The sequence below is a fragment of the Oryctolagus cuniculus genome, chromosome 20 (assembly GCF_964237555.1).
Source record: "Oryctolagus cuniculus chromosome 20, mOryCun1.1, whole genome shotgun sequence".
Lineage (NCBI taxonomy): Eukaryota > Metazoa > Chordata > Mammalia > Lagomorpha > Leporidae > Oryctolagus > Oryctolagus cuniculus.
The window spans coordinates 17,046,158-17,062,905 of NC_091451.1; the positions used below are offsets into that span (position 1 = coordinate 17,046,158).

General features: G+C 37.9%; 1 protein-coding gene across 12 annotated transcripts in view; it reads left to right on the forward strand.

Moving 5' to 3' along the window:
• Positions 1-16,748, forward strand: part of PCNX1 (pecanex 1) — a 188,341-nt gene that overhangs the window by 83,496 nt on the left and 88,097 nt on the right. For 9 of the 12 annotated variants that reach the window (XR_007911684.2, XM_051826049.2, XM_051826054.2 and 6 more), the window contains 2 exons: positions 682-866; positions 15,533-15,623. Coding sequence is in view for 11 of the 12 variants with exons in the window: in XM_051826049.2 (XP_051682009.2) it covers positions 682-866; positions 15,533-15,623 (276 nt within the window). In the remaining variant the exon portion in view is untranslated. The remainder of the gene's footprint in view (positions 1-681; positions 867-15,532; positions 15,624-16,748) is intronic. The other 3 variants (XM_051826055.2, XM_051826056.2, XM_070065176.1) reach the window with 1 other exon arrangement.

The following is a 16,748-nucleotide window of genomic DNA, read 5'->3' on the forward strand; positions in this document are numbered from 1 at the left end:
GATCAGAGATGCTCAACCTGTAATTGTATTTGACTGTATTTCATTTGGTTGAGTCAGTTATTCTGGCTTGTCTTGCACCAGTTTGTGCTTTTCTTTCTATTCAAAATTGCAATCTTGGTTGCATCTAATATTCTTTAGTTTTCAAGTGTTTAGAAACATGGTTTGATTGTGAATTTGATTTCTCAGGATATTTGAAAGGTTGATTCTAGAATTATTACAAGATTCTAAATAAAAGTACATATTTAACTAAAAATTAATTGTTAGGAACCAGCTGCAGCCCACACATGCGAGGACTTCAAAATTTGTGGAAAAGTGGAACTAAATGATAATGTGCATTTTCCATGAATTTTTCGAAATACTGTCTTAAGTTGAATGTACTCATGATTATTCTTTGCTGCTTTCTTTTTACTACATTAGAATTTAGTTGACGTGAGGTGAAAAAAGTCACAGATGAGCTCATTTCATGTGCATGAAATGTTTACCACTTTTAGCACTGCACATCTGGTTTGTAAGGACAGGAAGATTTTAGTTGGTAGTATGAGTTCAATCTGGATAGTTTTCAGAGTTGTTGGCTCTTTCTTAGGTTATGTTGAAAAGTGTCTTGTTGAATTAGTTTTCATTCTAGATATTGTTTTCTCTTTTCTTTCCTGTAATGTCTCCCCAATCCCTGTTTTTTCCTAGCCTTCAAGATGGTCAGCAAGGCCAGCAGTCCACAGCCCAGGTCAAAGTCCAGTCCCGCCCCCCTTCCCAGGCTGCAGTGCTCAGTGCTAGTGCCTCCTTGCTGGTGAGAAATGGGAGTGTCCACTTAGAAGCATCACATGACAATGCATCTACTGTAGGCGGTAGCAGTTTGCACGATGAACTTGGTATGCAGGCCTTATGTAATCTTGGTGATAACAAAAGGTTAATGCAGCAGATAATGAGTAACCATGATTGCAATTCTTTTTCAAGATAGTTTCATTTTAGAGTTATGCATAGGGACATTTTTTATATAGAATTTGCCTTGTGTGTAAGGAAATTTGACTTTTGCTTTTTTCCTTTCCTATTTCTTTCTACTCTTATTTTACTTTGCCTTTTGATTATGTCTATTAATAAATAGTTAAAATGTTAATAAATGTTGATACTTTAGTTTTCTCTTAAAATGTTTTGAGCATTTCCTTTAACGCCAGGCATTTTTGTATCTTTTGGGAAAATGCTGACTTTTTAAAATAATGATTTTGACTAAACCTTAGTTTCTTTGAATTCTTTGTGCTATAGGAAAGGCAAAATTAATTTCTCATGATCTATTATAACAGTCTTTATGATTCTGTGTTTTATGATATGTCCATTATTTATAGTAAGATTTAGTATAATTATAAAGGCAGCTTCATATAATATCAAATAATTTGATAAAGTTTATTTTCTTGTTTATATATATAAATATATGCATTAATTATTAGGTAATTTTCAGAGGCATTGTATAGTTTAAAAAGCTCAGTAATCTATATCCACTCAAATATCTGCTTTATGCATTATTTAAGAATAGTATCTTATAGTACTGTGTTTTTTTTTCTCTGTGCAATTCAGCTTTCTTGTGTTCAGAATATAGTTTAATATGATAAAATAAATATATGAGGAAGAATGCCTGGCATTCAGAAACAGTTGCTTGAAAGCATTTACTACTGTGATTGTGATTATCCATGTTATAACTGCTTTCACTTATAAAAATGATGATCTCGTTGATACTTTAACTCGGCAAGATTTGTGGTATAAGTTGCCCTGATTATGCTTAGTAAAACTTACATGCTGTTTATTCCTTGACTTTTTCCATTTTTTAAAAATCCTTCTCTATAACTTACAAAAACTTGAAAATGGTCAGCTAAGATATTTTATACCATTAAAATATATGAGGGCTAAAGTTACGGTGTAGTGGGTTAAGCTGCCACATGTGACACTGACATTCCATATGGATGCCAGTTCCAGTGCTCGCTGCTCCACTTCCCGTCCAGCTCCCTGCTAATGTGCCTGGGAAGGCAGTGGAAGATGTCCCAGGTGCTTGGGCCCCTGCCATCCATGTGGGAGACCTAATGGAGTTCCAGGCTCAAGGTTTCTGTGTGGCCCATTGCTGCAGTTGTTGCAATTTGGGGAGTGAACCAGTGGATGGAAGATCGATCTCTCTCTCTCTCCGCCCCCCCTTCTCTCTTTCTCTCTGTTACGTGGCCCTTCAAACAGATAAATCTTTTAAAAATTATATATGATAATTTCCAGATAAAATAAGAATTTTTATCAATTTACATTTTAATTTTAAATTTAGAATACTTTTGTACTTTAGAGAGGCAAGGACATTTATTAGGAGCATTTTTTTTTAAGATTTTATTTCTTTATTTGAGAGGTAGAGTTACAGAGAGTGAGAGGGAGAGACAGAGAAAGGTCTTCCTTCCGTTGGTTCACCCCCCAAATGGCCGCAATGGCCAGAGCTACACCGATCCGAAGCCAGGAGCCAGGTGCTTCTTCCTAGTCTCTGTGTGGGTGCAGGGGCCTGAGCACTTGGGCCATCTTTCACTGCTTTCCCAGGCCACAGCAGAGTGCTGGATTGGAAGAGGAGCAGCTGGGACAGAATCCGGCACCCATATGGGATGCCAGCGTCTCAAGCGGGGGATTATCTTTTTTTTTTTTTTTTTTTTGACAGGCAGAGTGGACAGTGAGAGAGAGAGAGAAAGGGCTTCCTTTTGCCGTTGGTTCACCCTCCAATGGCCGCCGCGGCTGGCGCACCGCGCTGATCCGATCGATGGCAGGAGCCAGGTGCTTCTCCTGGTCTCCCATGGGGTGCAGGGCCCAAGTACTCGGGCCATCCTCCACTGCACTCCCTGGCCACAGCAGAAAGCTGGCCTGTAAGAGGGGCAACCGGGACAGAATCCGGTGCCCCGACCGGGACTAGAACCCGGTGTGCCGGCGCCGCAAGGCGGAGGATTAGCCTAGTGAGCCACGGCACCGGCCAAGCGGGGGATTATCCTACTGCACCATGGCGCCGGCCCCAAGGAGCATTCTTGAGAAAAGGATAAGATAGACTTCATTCTGTTTATCTACGTTTTAGTTGCAAGTGCTATTTTTTTAGTTGCCAATATATTAAGTTATATAATATTACCTTTATATTGGTATTCATCTCTGGTTAATCCAAAATCTCCATGGGCAAAGGAGATGTGAATCTGTGACTATCAGATTACAGTCACCATCCCACTGTCCATTGGCTTTACGGTAGTCGATTAGCTAAAATAAATGGCTTCATTTTGATCTATTTTGGATTTTTAAAAATTTTTTTCAGATCAAGCACAGAATGAAAACAGTAGGTAATTTTCTCTGTAAAACATGGTAGTTTGCTGAAAAACTTTGCTAAAGAAGCTTTAGTATTAAACCAAAGCCACATAGATTATTGAAAATACATACTATGAGCTGCCTTGCCAGTTCTGAAAATAAAAGTCCTTTTTGGATTATAAGTGACTTTAGCATCTTCGGTGGATATACAGGATATTCTTTTGAAATCTGGATTTTACCTTTTGTGTTAACTGCCTTCTGATAGCTAGTTCCTGGCGTTAGGTGACTGAATGCTGTCAAGTTGAATACTCGGTAATGATTAGCATAAAGCAAGCAATCAGTCCAAAGTATGTACCTGTTCCATAGTACGTTAAACTGGCCAAAAAAGATCTAAAAGTGAACTGCAACTGGCTGTACAGGATTGGCAGAGAAACTGGATTTTTTTGTTTGTGTGACTTAATTTTCATGTTTAATTAATAGTAATATGATAATTTTGTGTCAGAGTATGTGCTTTAAATTGAAACACATTAAAATTCGCCATGATATTCCCAAAGTATGGAATATTTGCTACTTAAGTCTTTATTTTACAGGTATTTATTATATTTATTTAATTATAATTATTTTCAGAAACTGAATGATGTTACATAATTTAAAAGGAAAAACATGGATGCTTTCCTTTCTAATAGGTAGATTTCCTTTCCATGCAGTCTATTAAAAAAGGTGGAGGGGGGGATGTTCAGGTGGCATAAATAATGGATGTTTTGAAGGTAACATTTTTGAAAATTAGATTTCTCTTAAGCTATGCTCAAATCCTTCAATGTAATATGTTGCTGTTTACTTTTAAGGTCGTATCTCAAAGGTTAACTTCATTCTGATCATTCTTACATTGCACTCCATTATTTGCAGTTGATTTCGTATTTTCTGAACTAAACTTCAGTAATACTAACAAAAAGAAGCTTTGGCTTAGTGTACAGATTGTCACGTAATAGGCTGTGAATTCAGGTAACAAAGTCCTATTTTATATCTGCTAAGCTTTTTCTATAAAATTTGTCAGTCCTTAGTTTTTAATGTTAATCCTAGTGTGCTCCCATAAATGAATACTAATACATTTATATAATGGTGAAGTATTGCATTATAGTTGATAGTTACACTTTTAATATTAGCACAACATCTCAAAAGAAATGTCTGAGGTGAAATGATTTTTCCATGATTAAAATTAGTAGTGGTTAATGATGAAGATAAAATAAATTTTTTCATCTTTCTGTGATAGAAATAATGTTTTAGATAAGAAATGAGAGTAAGGCAGTTTTACATTTATCAAGACAATTGTAAAATGCATAATCATGGACAGTGTTTCTGTAACCAGTTTAATGCTTTGTTCATTTGATTAGAGCACTAGAGGGTTTTTTTCCCCCCTACAGAAAACAATGAAAAGATAAAAATGTATTGGAAGTTTAAAAAGTGATGCTTGGATTGATTTTCCTAAGGCTTTCTTTTGTTTTTGTTATTGTAAAAGAATTGACATAAAAAGGGTCCTTTGAGACCACCTGCATTACTGCAGAGCATACTGACACTGACCATGCCGTCAGCTCGTCAGCTTGGGTTGAAGGTAAAGGAAGTTTGGCAACATCCTGTGGTCCTTCTTGTTAAGCAGTTCATGGCAACCATGCATTATTAAGCAGAAATACAATTTGGAAGCTTTTTTATTTTTCACTTTAAAAGGCCAAGGCTCAGGTGGTCTGTAATGCTTTTAATGATTTTATTAGAATTATTTATGTTATTTAAGAAAGATTATATGTACTTCTCCAGTATTTCGGGCTATGATATGAGTACTTTTCTTCAATAATGAAGACTTGCGGAGTCAGAGTACTAAAATGGACCTTGGAATTTATACTTCAATTCTCTGTGTCATGGTAGATCATTTTCATTCATCAGAATAAAAAAAACTGCACTTTTTGCAACAACCTTGTCTTTATCCTTTATTGTTATAGAGTACAAAAAGTACTAAATAACATTAAGTACAGTATATAAGTGAAAGTAGTCTTTATTTTTATTGAAACACTTGAAGTTCTTTTTTTTTTTTTTTTTTTTTGACAGGCAGAGTTAGTGAAAGAGAGAGACAGAGAGAAAGATCTTCCTTCCATTGCTTTATCCCCCAAATGACCGCTACGGCTGGCCCACTGCGCCGATCCAAAGCCAGGAGCCAGGTGCTTTCTCCTTGTCTCCCATGTGGGTGCAGGGCCCAAGCACTTGGGCCATCCTCCACTATTTTCCCGGGCTATAGCAGAGAGCTGGACTGGAAGAGGAGCAACCGGGACAGAATCCGGCACCCCAGCCAGGACTAGAACCCCGGGGTGCTGGCGCCGCAGGCAGAGTATTAGCCAAGTGAGCCGCAGCGCCGGTCTGAAACACTTGAAGTTCTAAATTATTTCTGGAAGGAAAAAGTGTTAAATAGTTTAGGGGATATATTCTCCTTATGCTTACTTTTGATAAAATTAGAACGTACTTTTACTATCCTTGTAGCAGAAATACAAGTTTACAAATAGTGGACAACATAATGATTAAAATTAAGTCATTTGTGATCTCATCACTCAGGGATATTCATTCACTGTTTTGTTTTTGTAACTTTTTCTTCCAATCTTTTCCAATATACTCATGTATATTCTTTTCTAAAATAGAATTGGTATCTTATTGTGTGACTTCGGTGCTACTGTATGTGTTTTATGTCTTGCTTTTTTCATGTAGCATGTCTGAGCACTTATCTACATTACCGTTCTTCAGCTCATTTCTGAGTGGCTACATATTTTCCCTTTGATTGCCAGGACAGGCAGTGCAGAGCCAGACATCCTGAAAACCAGGCTTTCTATCCCAGCACTACCACTCACTAGCTCTGAGGCCTTGGGCAAGTTATTTTCTCTCCCTGTACCTCAGTTTCCTCATTGATCAAAGGGAGGTATTAAAGACTTACTGTGAAGATTATGTGTATTAAGCCAAGCAGTTAGAACAGTGTCTGCCAGTGGAAGGTTATTAGATACTAAAATAGACATTGCAGTTATTGATAAAATATTATTAAATCATGATTTACTTAATGAGTTAACTAATTCCACTGCTGATCTTCGAAGTGTTTCTTGGTGTTTCCCTTCATAATAAATACTATTCTAACCATTCATTAATTACTATTGCCTTAGGGTAACTATGTTAAAATGGAACTTTCAGTCAAGAGAAATAAATGTTATTGGGGTTTGTTGTACATTCCTGCTAATTGATTTATCTACCAGCTTAAAAATTTTTCCAGTGGGTTATGTGTTTTATCCCCACAAATATAAATTTAAAATAAATATAGATAGAATTTGTCTTATCTACTACACTGGTTAATGTTCAGAAGCCTGTCATTTTACTGTGGAAACTAGAACATTATTTCCAAAAGTTTTGGATGCCTTAACTACGTTAGGAAGTTGGTAGAAAATAACAAGGACTAGTTGAGATACCTGATTTGTCTCTTCCTATAAAGGACTTTTTGAAACACTAGGTTGCTTTCCAGCATTAAAGATTTTTAAGATTCTAAGTCAGTTGATGCATGTACATAGGTTAGATTCTTTGATGGAGAAACCCCCAATCCTGCCCAAATCAGTGGTTAATAAAAAAGTTATATTTCTCTAACAGAATAATGGTAGCCATTTTTAGCAGATAGGTTGACTTATCATCCACATACAGCTTCCCCACCTGGTCCAAGGTGGTAGCTGTAGTTGTTGACATTTCCTAGCAAACAGAAAAAGGAAGAGACTAAAAAAGGTCAGAAATCCATTCTTTATCTTTCAGACTGTGACTTGGAAAATGAGCCTGTCATGTTCTCTCACCTCCCATTGGCCTGTTCCTAGTCACGTGGTGCCTTGTAACTGCAAGAGAGGTGGGGCTATGACTGCTCAGCTGAAACTCAGTGAAGGGAAAGTGTTGTTATAAATAGCAGAGGGTAGGTGCCGCAGGTCTTTCTTCTGTCTTTGGCAGTGTATACTGCTTTGGAAACTTCTGATGAGTAATAGTATTCTAATGAAGCATGTAGACATAAAACAGGATCTCCAAAATCTTGGTTGCTTCCTTGTGGGACTTTCACTGAGTACATGCTGTCCCATGTTTACCCATCTACTCATTTCTTACTCAGTATTTTTTTTTCCCATTGTTTTTTTCCCCCATCAATTTTATGGAGCTGTAATTAGGTACAATAATGCATCCATTTAACTTTTACAGTTCGGTGTGTTTTAACAGATGAGTACACCTGTGAATTATGAAAATCAAGACACGGAACATTTCCATCACTTTCCAAAGATCTGTTGTGCCTTTTGCAATCCATTCCTCCTCTGCTTCTGGCCATGGCCATCCAGTCATCTGCTTGTTGCCATTAAGGTCTTCCCTTTTCTGACTTAAATGCAGTCATGTAGTGTGTGGCCTTTTGTGTTTAGTTTTTCCTATAGCATGCTTTTGAGATTCATCATGTTGTGTGTATTAGTTTGCTCCTTATTGCTGAGTATGCTCACCAGGTATGTTGTCTGTGCACTCATTAGTTGATGGGCATTTGTATTATTTCCACGTTGGATATTGTAAGTAAAATTTCTAAAACTTTTTTTTAGTGTGAAAATGATTTCATATTGCCACCAACAAGTTCTTGTTTGTCATGTCCTTGCCAACACTTGTTATCCTTGACTATTATATACTTGGGTGCATATAATGGCATCTCACCATGGTTTTTTTTTTTTTTTTTTTTTTTTAAAGATTTATTTATTTATTTGAAAGAGTTACACAGAGAGAGAGGAGAGGCAGAGAGAGCGGTCTTCCATCCGATGGTTCACTCCCCAATTGGCCGCAATGACCGGAGCTTCGCCGATTCAAAGCCAAGAGCCAGGAGCTTCTTCCAGGTCTCCCACATGGTGCAGGGGCCCAAGGACTTGGGTCATCTTCTACTGCTTTCCCAGGCCATAGCAGAGAGCTGGATTGGAAGTGGAGCAGCTGGGTTTCGAACCAGCACCCATTTGGGATGCTGGCGCTTCAGGCCAGGGTGTTAACCCACTGAGCCACTGCACTGACCCCCTCACCATGGTTTAAATTTATATTTATCTTATAACAAAGGAGGATGCACATCTTTGGAGGCTTTTATTGGCATTCATCTGAAATATATCCACATATTTTACTCATTTTTGAAGTTGGGAGGTTCATTTTACTACTGAGGTTTAAGACTTCTTGTGGTATTTTAGATACAATTCATTTGTCAGATACAATTTATAAACGTTTTCTCCTATTCTGCAGCTTGTTATTTTGTTTACATGACCAGTCTTGATGATTTAAATCCCATTGGTACAGATTATTTTATGAAATAAGACATAGCCTTTTGAAATAAAATGTGAGCAAATGTTGAGGTGATAGTAGGTTATGAATTTGTATATTCAGTTTTGGAAAGTTCAGCTGATCTAAGGATTAAGGCACAGGAGAAGAATCTTTTATTTTTTAAAAAGATTTATTTATTTATTTGAAAGGCAAAATTAGAGAGAGGCAGAGAGATAGAGAGGTCTTCCATCTGCTGGTTCACTCCTCAAAGGCCACAACAGCTGGAGCTGGGCTGATCAGGAGCCAAGAGCCTCTTCCAGGTCCCTCATGCAGTCGCAGGGGCCCAAGGACTTGGGCCATCCTCTACTGCTTTCCCAGGCCATAGCAGAGAGCTGGATTGGAAGTAGAACAGGGGCTGGTGCTGTGAGGCAATGGGTTAAAGCCCCCGTCTGCAGTGCCAGTATCCCATATGGGCTCCAGTTCGAGTCTCGGTTACTCCACTTCCGATTGGAGTCCTGGTTGTTCCACTTCCAATCTAGCTCCATGCTAATATGCCTGGGAAAGCAGCAGAGAACAGGCCAAGTTGTTGGGCCCCTGCACCTACATGGGAGACCCCGAAGAAGCTCCTGGCTCCTGGCTTTGGATCAGTGTGGCTCCAGCTATTGCAGCCATTTGGGGAGTGAACCAACAGATGGAAGACCTTTCTTTGCCTCTGCCTCTCTGTAATTCTGCCTTTCAAGTAAGTAAATAAAACTTAAAAAAAAAATAACACCAAGAAGTGAAGCAGCCAGGACTTGAACCAGTCACCCATATGGGATGCCAGCACTGCAGGCAGCGGCTTTACTCACTATGCCACAGTGCTGGCCCTGGGAGTGGAGTCTTAACAGTGAATTAAGGCATGTTGTATTAAGTCGGGGCCGGCGCCGCGGCTCACTAGGCTAATCCTCCGCCTAGCGGCGCCGGCACACCGGGTTCTAGTCCCGGTCAGGGCGCCGGATTCTGTCCCGGTTGCCCCTCTTCCAGGCCAGCCCTCTGCTGTGGCCAGGGAGTGCAGTGGAGGATGGCCCAGGTGCTTGGGCCCTGCACCCCATGGGAGACCAGGAAAAGCACCTGGCTCCTGGCTCCTGCCATCGGATCAGCGCGCTGCGCCGGCCGCAGTGCGCCGGCCGCGGCGGCCATTGGAGGGTGAACCAACGGCAAAGGAAGACCTTTCTCTCTGTCTCTCTCTCTCACTGTCCACTCTGCCTGTCAAAATAAAAAAAAAAAAAATAAAAAAAAAAAAAAGTCGGAATTAGAGAATAAGATGGCCATTCAAGTAGATCTATGTAGATCTCTCTTATTGTTGCTAGGCAGTGAGATATCTGTATTGACTCAGCTGTTCCCTAAAGCTCATCAAAGCCAGCCTTTTTCTTCTCATATCTGCCCTTTTCTTGCTTCTGTTTCAAAAAGCTCTGCACTATTGCACATTGCACTAGGCCATAGACCTAGTGGTCACGATGCCTGTGTTCCGCATCAGAATGCCTGGGTTCAATACCCACCTCCAGCTTCCTGCTGATGCACAACCTTGGAAGGCAGCAAGGATGGCTCAAGTGGCTGGGTCCTTGCCACCCATGTGGGAGAGAGACCTGGAATTGAATTGCTAGCTCTAGTCCCCCTGGCTGTTGGGGACATTTGGGGAGTGAACCAACAGATGGTGTTGGGAAAGAGTGCTCTCTCCTGCTGTCTCTTTGCCTCTCAAGTAAATTGAAAAAAAGAAACAATATTACAAGCTGCACAGTATTTTGATTTCCATTGTGGCACAATAACTAAAGAGATTTTAGAAGCCTGAGGTTCTTGATTTAGCTCAGAGGATGGCAGAGTATTATGTGTAGGCTAAGTCCAATTTGATGGCTGTTTTTGTACGTAAAGTAAATCAGTCTGTGTTTGTTTCATGCATCGTCTGTGGCTGTTTTCACAATAGATTGGCAAACTTGAACCATTGCTATAAAGATGTATCTATCTGGTACACAAAACATAAAATATTTATTATCTAGCCCTTCACAGAAAAAGTGTGCAGACTCCTGATCTAGGGAGAAACAAGTCCATTAACCTGTAAGCGGTAGTGTAGTGAATCATTCCTGAAAATTCACGATTTTACTTCAGATACTCAGGGTTGCCACTGAGTAGTAATTGGGAGTGATCCAAGCAATTAGAACTGATCTCAGAGGCCTCTCTCTTGGAAGCATAATGTATTCATTGGGATAACATTTTGAACACAAGACTCATCAGCTTCAAGAACAGTTCCTTGTTGTACTTGATGTTTAAGTACTTAGTCATAAAAATGTACATGGTCCTCCAGCAGTCTTCTAAAAACTGCTTTGTAAATTTATCATCCATGTATCTCTCTCTCTCTTTACTCTTGTAGACTTAAGATTAACAGTAGAAAAAATGAGAAGTAAATTAAGATACATGTGAGACTTGGGCCTAGAGGACACAGAATGAACTGATGGGTTTTGGACGTCAGGGAAAAATGATTGTCCAAGACACTTAAGAGGCCTCCTTTTGTTGCTCATACCTAGTAGAGGATTAGAAAAAGACCTGTAGATGATTTATCCTTCTAGTGATCACCTCCTTCCTAGATCTGTAGGTAACTTTAGAAAAATGGGTGACATCAGGAACATAATGGAAGTTTCTTTGAATGCTATTCTTTTTTTTTTTTTTCTTTTTGACAGGCAGAGTGGACAGTGAGAGGGAGAGACAGAGAGAAAGGTCTTCCTTTGCCATTGGTTCACCCTCCATTGGCCGCCGCAGCTGGCGCACCACGCTGATCGGATGGCAGGAGCCAGGTACTTATCCTGGTCTCCCATGGGGTGCAGGGCCCAAGCACTTGGGCCATCCTCCACTGCACTCCTGGGCTACAGCAGAGAGCTGGCCTGGAACAGGGGCAACCGGGACAGAATCCGGTGCCCTGACCGGGGACTAGAACCCGGTGTGCTGGCGCCGCTAGGTGGAGGATTAGCCTACTGAGCCCCGGCGCCGGCCTTTGAATGCTATTCTTAAAATGTGCTTTATGTTGTTTGGTGAGGATTTATATTGATAGGACAACTTACAGAATCCCACTGCTTTCTCATGTCTGTAATCAGCATTTTGCAAATGCTCATTTAGAATGTGCTGCACCATTCATGGCTTCAGACACAATGTTTTATGGTCTTTAAGTCACTAGCTGGTGGTCTTTATGTTCTTTAAATTACTATCCAATTTTATTCATCGGAATTCCTACTGCTCATCATGTATTATTGACTCATGGTTGTTCCTTTAAAATTCTCCCACTTTGAAAAAATGATTTGGTATAATTAACAGATTTCATTTCTATAGATTATCATATTTAATATTCAAAACTGAGAAATGCGAAGTGCTTCAGCACTTTTTTTTTTTGTCTTTAGCAATGCTATCTCATGGCCAGTATCATCTTTGCAAGACTGCAATTTGGCTTCCAATCTTGTTTTCTGTTTATCCCCTTAAATCATAACAGGACCATTCTATTCAATATAATTAATTATGACCTGGGAGTTGAATCATGTTTTGATTATAAACTAGAGAAGGACATTTATTTGATATCCTACTTTCTTCTCAGTTTGTAGTAATTAGAAATAATAATTAAAGTTGTCATTACATTTCTTAATGCAGAATAATGCTAAAATAGGATCACTAATAATTTTACATTTTGTTTAAATCTAAAGTTTAAAAATGATTCTGGTTTTAATCTCAGATGTGTGAAATTGCTATGTATGCCAAGAAAACTTATAAATTTAAGATATTCTTTTTTTGAAATTTATGTATGTATGTTATGTGAGAGAGAAATAGAGCTCCCATGGGCTGATTCACTGTGGAAATGCCTGCAGCACTGGGCTGCGCCAAACAGAACTAGAAGTCCAGTACTCAGTCTGGGTTTCCCACATGAGTGGCAGAGACCCGGGTACCTTTGAGTATATTAGCAGGAATCTGAAATCTGGAGTGGAGCCAGGACTTGAAACCTGGGATTCTGATTTGGGACGTGGGTATGCCAAGCAGCAGTGTAACTTCTAGGCCAATATCTGTCCCTAAAGTATTCTTTTTTTTTTTTTTTTTTTTTTTGACAGGCAGAGTGGACAGTGAGAGAGACAGAGAGAGAAAGGTCTTCCTTTTTGCCGTTGGTTCACCCTCCAATGGCCGCCGCTGCAGCCGGCGCACCGCGCTGATCCTGGCAGGAGCCAGGAGCCAGGTGCTTTTCCTGGTCTCCCATGGGGTGCAGGGCCCAAGCACCTGGGCCATCCTCCACTGCACTCCCTGGCCATAGCAGAGAGCTGGCCTGGAAGAGGGGCAACCGGGACAGAATCCGGCACCCCAACCGGGACTCGAACCCGGTGTGCCGGCGCCGCAAGGTGGAGGATTAGCCTATTGAGCCACGGCGCCGGCTCCCTAAAGTATTCTTAATCTGTGTAAACTAATAGCAATATATACTTAACTTCTGTTTTGGTTATTTTTTAAACTGCCTTTAGTAGATTATCATAATGCTACATCAAAATGTTACCAGGTTTTTCTTTGAAACTTTAAGCTATATATTTTTTAGTGTAATTGTTTTTCTGGTATGTTTATCTTCTGAATACAATTTGGTACTTCTGAAGTTCTGTCAGTTGCCAAACCCAAAAGATACCAGAGAGGCCCAGAATTGTTCTTTTGTGGTTAAGTTGGGAATATACAATGGAGCCTTTTTATATAGTGTGAATTTGTTCTGACAAGTGTCCTATATATTTTTAAGAACCCAAACTTGTTCCTAAAGTTAGTATGCAGGCAAAAGTTCCTTAAGGGAAAGAATAAAGCCCTGCTGAAGTCATCTACATTTGTTAACAATCACAGCCTCCCTTTTCTTAGACATGTTCTGTGCTTCCCTTCAGTTTCCTGAATTTTGTTACTTGTTAGTCATTGTTAGGCATTGGTTTGTTAGAAGAATTCAGTCTTGAATACTTAGATGGTAATAAAACCACCAGATGTTTCTACCTCTCTCTCTAGAAAAGTTTTTTTTTTTGCATTCTTTGTTTTTGTTAAAGTTTATCTGTATTTAAAATGCTATTATTTCAATTACAGTATAATACTAGACATTTATACATAAGACTAGGCATCTTATACATGGCAATGTAGTGACAATATTCTTTCACTATTCCAAGTGAAAATTATGAACACAGTATCTTTAGCTGGTTTTAGTTGCATACAAATACTCTTAATATACCAAAAATGGAATTCATAATACTAAAAATCTCATGGGAAGCTTAAATACCCTTAATAAACTGATGCTTACTAATTCTTCTGCATTGCGTAATTGATGATTCTGATCAGGTGTTTTTTCCTACTTATATTAATGATAGCAAGCCAGTGAGGAAGGAGCAGAGCAGAAAAAATGACCTTATGAAAATAAATTTTGAATATCAATTTAGTATTTTTATTTAATCTTTTCATTAGCAATTTTTGCAGCCACTTCAAAAGAACATTCAGTGATACTTCTAAGGAGCAGACAGTTGGCAGCTGGTATCATGGCATTTTCATTCACTAATCAGGTTTCTGTTATAGAGGTGCTAAGAATGAATGACAGCTGAAAGGGAGAAAAAATTAATACACACGCAGAATAACTTTCCCTTGAAAAAGTACAGCGAACAAAATGCATATTTCACAGAATGCTTTGTTCCTAATTTTATCTCAGGAATGTATTATTCTGACCAAAAAAAAAAAAAAAAGGCCACACAATAAAGTAATAAAATTTTGCAAAGTACTCAAACAATCTTGTCTATTTATTATTTTTTTTTGGGTTCCGGTCTTTTTAAAGAATGAAGTAATGTTTTTGTAAACCCTTAGCAACATTAGTGTACTTAGGGCTCCTTTTGTCAGTTTTTCAAGTATTCACTTAAATTTTAAAATCCACATTGCATACTTTTCACATCGTAGTCGTGGACTAATCTGAGTTTTAGATAGAAATAATCTTTTAGATTGAAATTGCCCTTTAAGATTTCCTCATCTTTATAACCGCAGTACTTCCATCTAATGAAACATAACCCTCGTAAATACTCAGAAAGCAGTCTAGACCAGACCCAGATAATTGCAGAGTTCTATACCTCATCTTATTGCCCTCCTGGAAATTCATAGTAATTTTACTTGCATTTCCTCCCATTTATGTGACTACCGTATATCCTCAAGGTGAAGAATGCATTTAAAATCCCATTATCAGAAATCATTGCATGTTATAAAATTCATTTTAAGAGAGTTCTTTTTTCTTTTGATCTGTATTCTTCTGCAACCAATATAATTTCTAAATCTTCTGTTAGTTTTGTAGAGATATTTGGCTATAGCTATTGCTGTTTATAAATTTTTCATAAAGCTCTATGGTAGAATCATACAACTTGTAATGTTCATTAAATACTATAATTTATTGCCAACATTACTATAGCTTATTCAGTTCATTGAACTTCCTTAGGTCTAGTTTGGCACTTTTCATTTCTTCTTAAATAAACAAACAAACTCCGAAGGCCATCGTCCATTTTTGTTGTCTTGCAATTTGAGCTGTCTCAAAGCAGGGAACTTTGCAAAGGGCCACTCACACCCCTGCGAGTTAATGGTTGGGTTGGTTTTAGTAACATTGAATTCATTCAGGTGATGACCTGAATTGAGGATGTGCTGATGGGAGAACACAGACTGTAATCCTTGACTTTGGATATGTGGATCATTTAGCCCTACTGTCTAGCATTCCTTTTCTTTTCACTTGGGGCTGACTTACATGCTTACTATTATTGTTATAAAATATTGTAGAGAAGAATATAGTATATTTTCTTAAAATGTAAAAAGTTATGAAATCTAGTGTATTGTGAAGGAAAACTTCTGACTGTTCTGATGGCTTTTTAAACAATCATTTATTTGCTAGGTAAGTTCTCTTCTACGCTCTATGAGACTGGTGGCTGTGATATGTCCCTTGTGAATTTTGAACCAGCTGCAAGAAGAGCATCTAATATATGGTATGTGTGAAATCACATAAGGAGTGTGTGTGTGTACCTGTATATATTTGTCATGTTTAAAGTTCTTAAGCCTGGAGATATAAAAATTATTTTTTTATTTTTCTAATTGAAAAATACAAATCATCTACACGTATGGTATAAAACTCTCTGTCTTGAAATACTGTATCCATTGTAGAATGCCTAAATCAAGTTAACTAATACCTGTATTTCCTGACATAATTTTGGGTTTTTTTGATAGTGAGAAAGTTTAAAATCTACTCTCAGTGACTTTCAGTTACATGTGACATTGTTATTAACTCTAATTACCATGTCAGATATAAAGAGTACTTGGAAAACATATCTATATCAACTTAATTAGACTTAATAACTTACCATAGTACATTTTTTTCTGAAGAATTTAGGTAGAATTTTATGCTGTGAAAAATGTAAGCATTATTATATAAGTGAAAGTTATTTTGTATGTTTAAAAATATTAAATTTAAACTTCCTGTAGGTATTATAGTAGGATATGATATGATATGATATCCCACAATTACAAATTTGATTATAAATTTCGTGCTCTCCCTATATTATAGGATGGAATAAAGCCTATCAGAAAAATCGTCACATAACAAAGTTCAAACTCATCAATTACTTCTTCTTTAATATAATTTTAATAATTTACTTCTTTATTAAGGGTTCTTTCGAGTAACTTTTTAAATACCCAGCTTTGATTTTAGTTACATTTTTAATTATCTTTAATGAATAATTTTTTTGTTTACTTTTTTTGTTTGTTTTTGGAATTTCTTAAAATGTGTGTCATATGTTACATTTTACTTCTTTTCTCTCCACCTCTTAGGAGGAAATTTGTAAAATATAAGGAAATTAGGAGAAAAGCAAATAAATTAGAAATCTTTATCGTGTAACATAAGTACAGTTTTAGAATGTGTTAAAATTATTTTTTCTAAAATTTTAGTCTTGTTCATGTATTCAAATTCCTGCTTTGGAATCCATTATTGGTAGTTTTGATTGTTGTTTTAGGACTTCACTTTAATAATGGGTCACTTCTATGGGTGGTTTACTTATTTTTCAAGTTTGAGGATCCATTTAAGGCAGTAGGATCTTGCGATTATTCAGCTCAGCTTG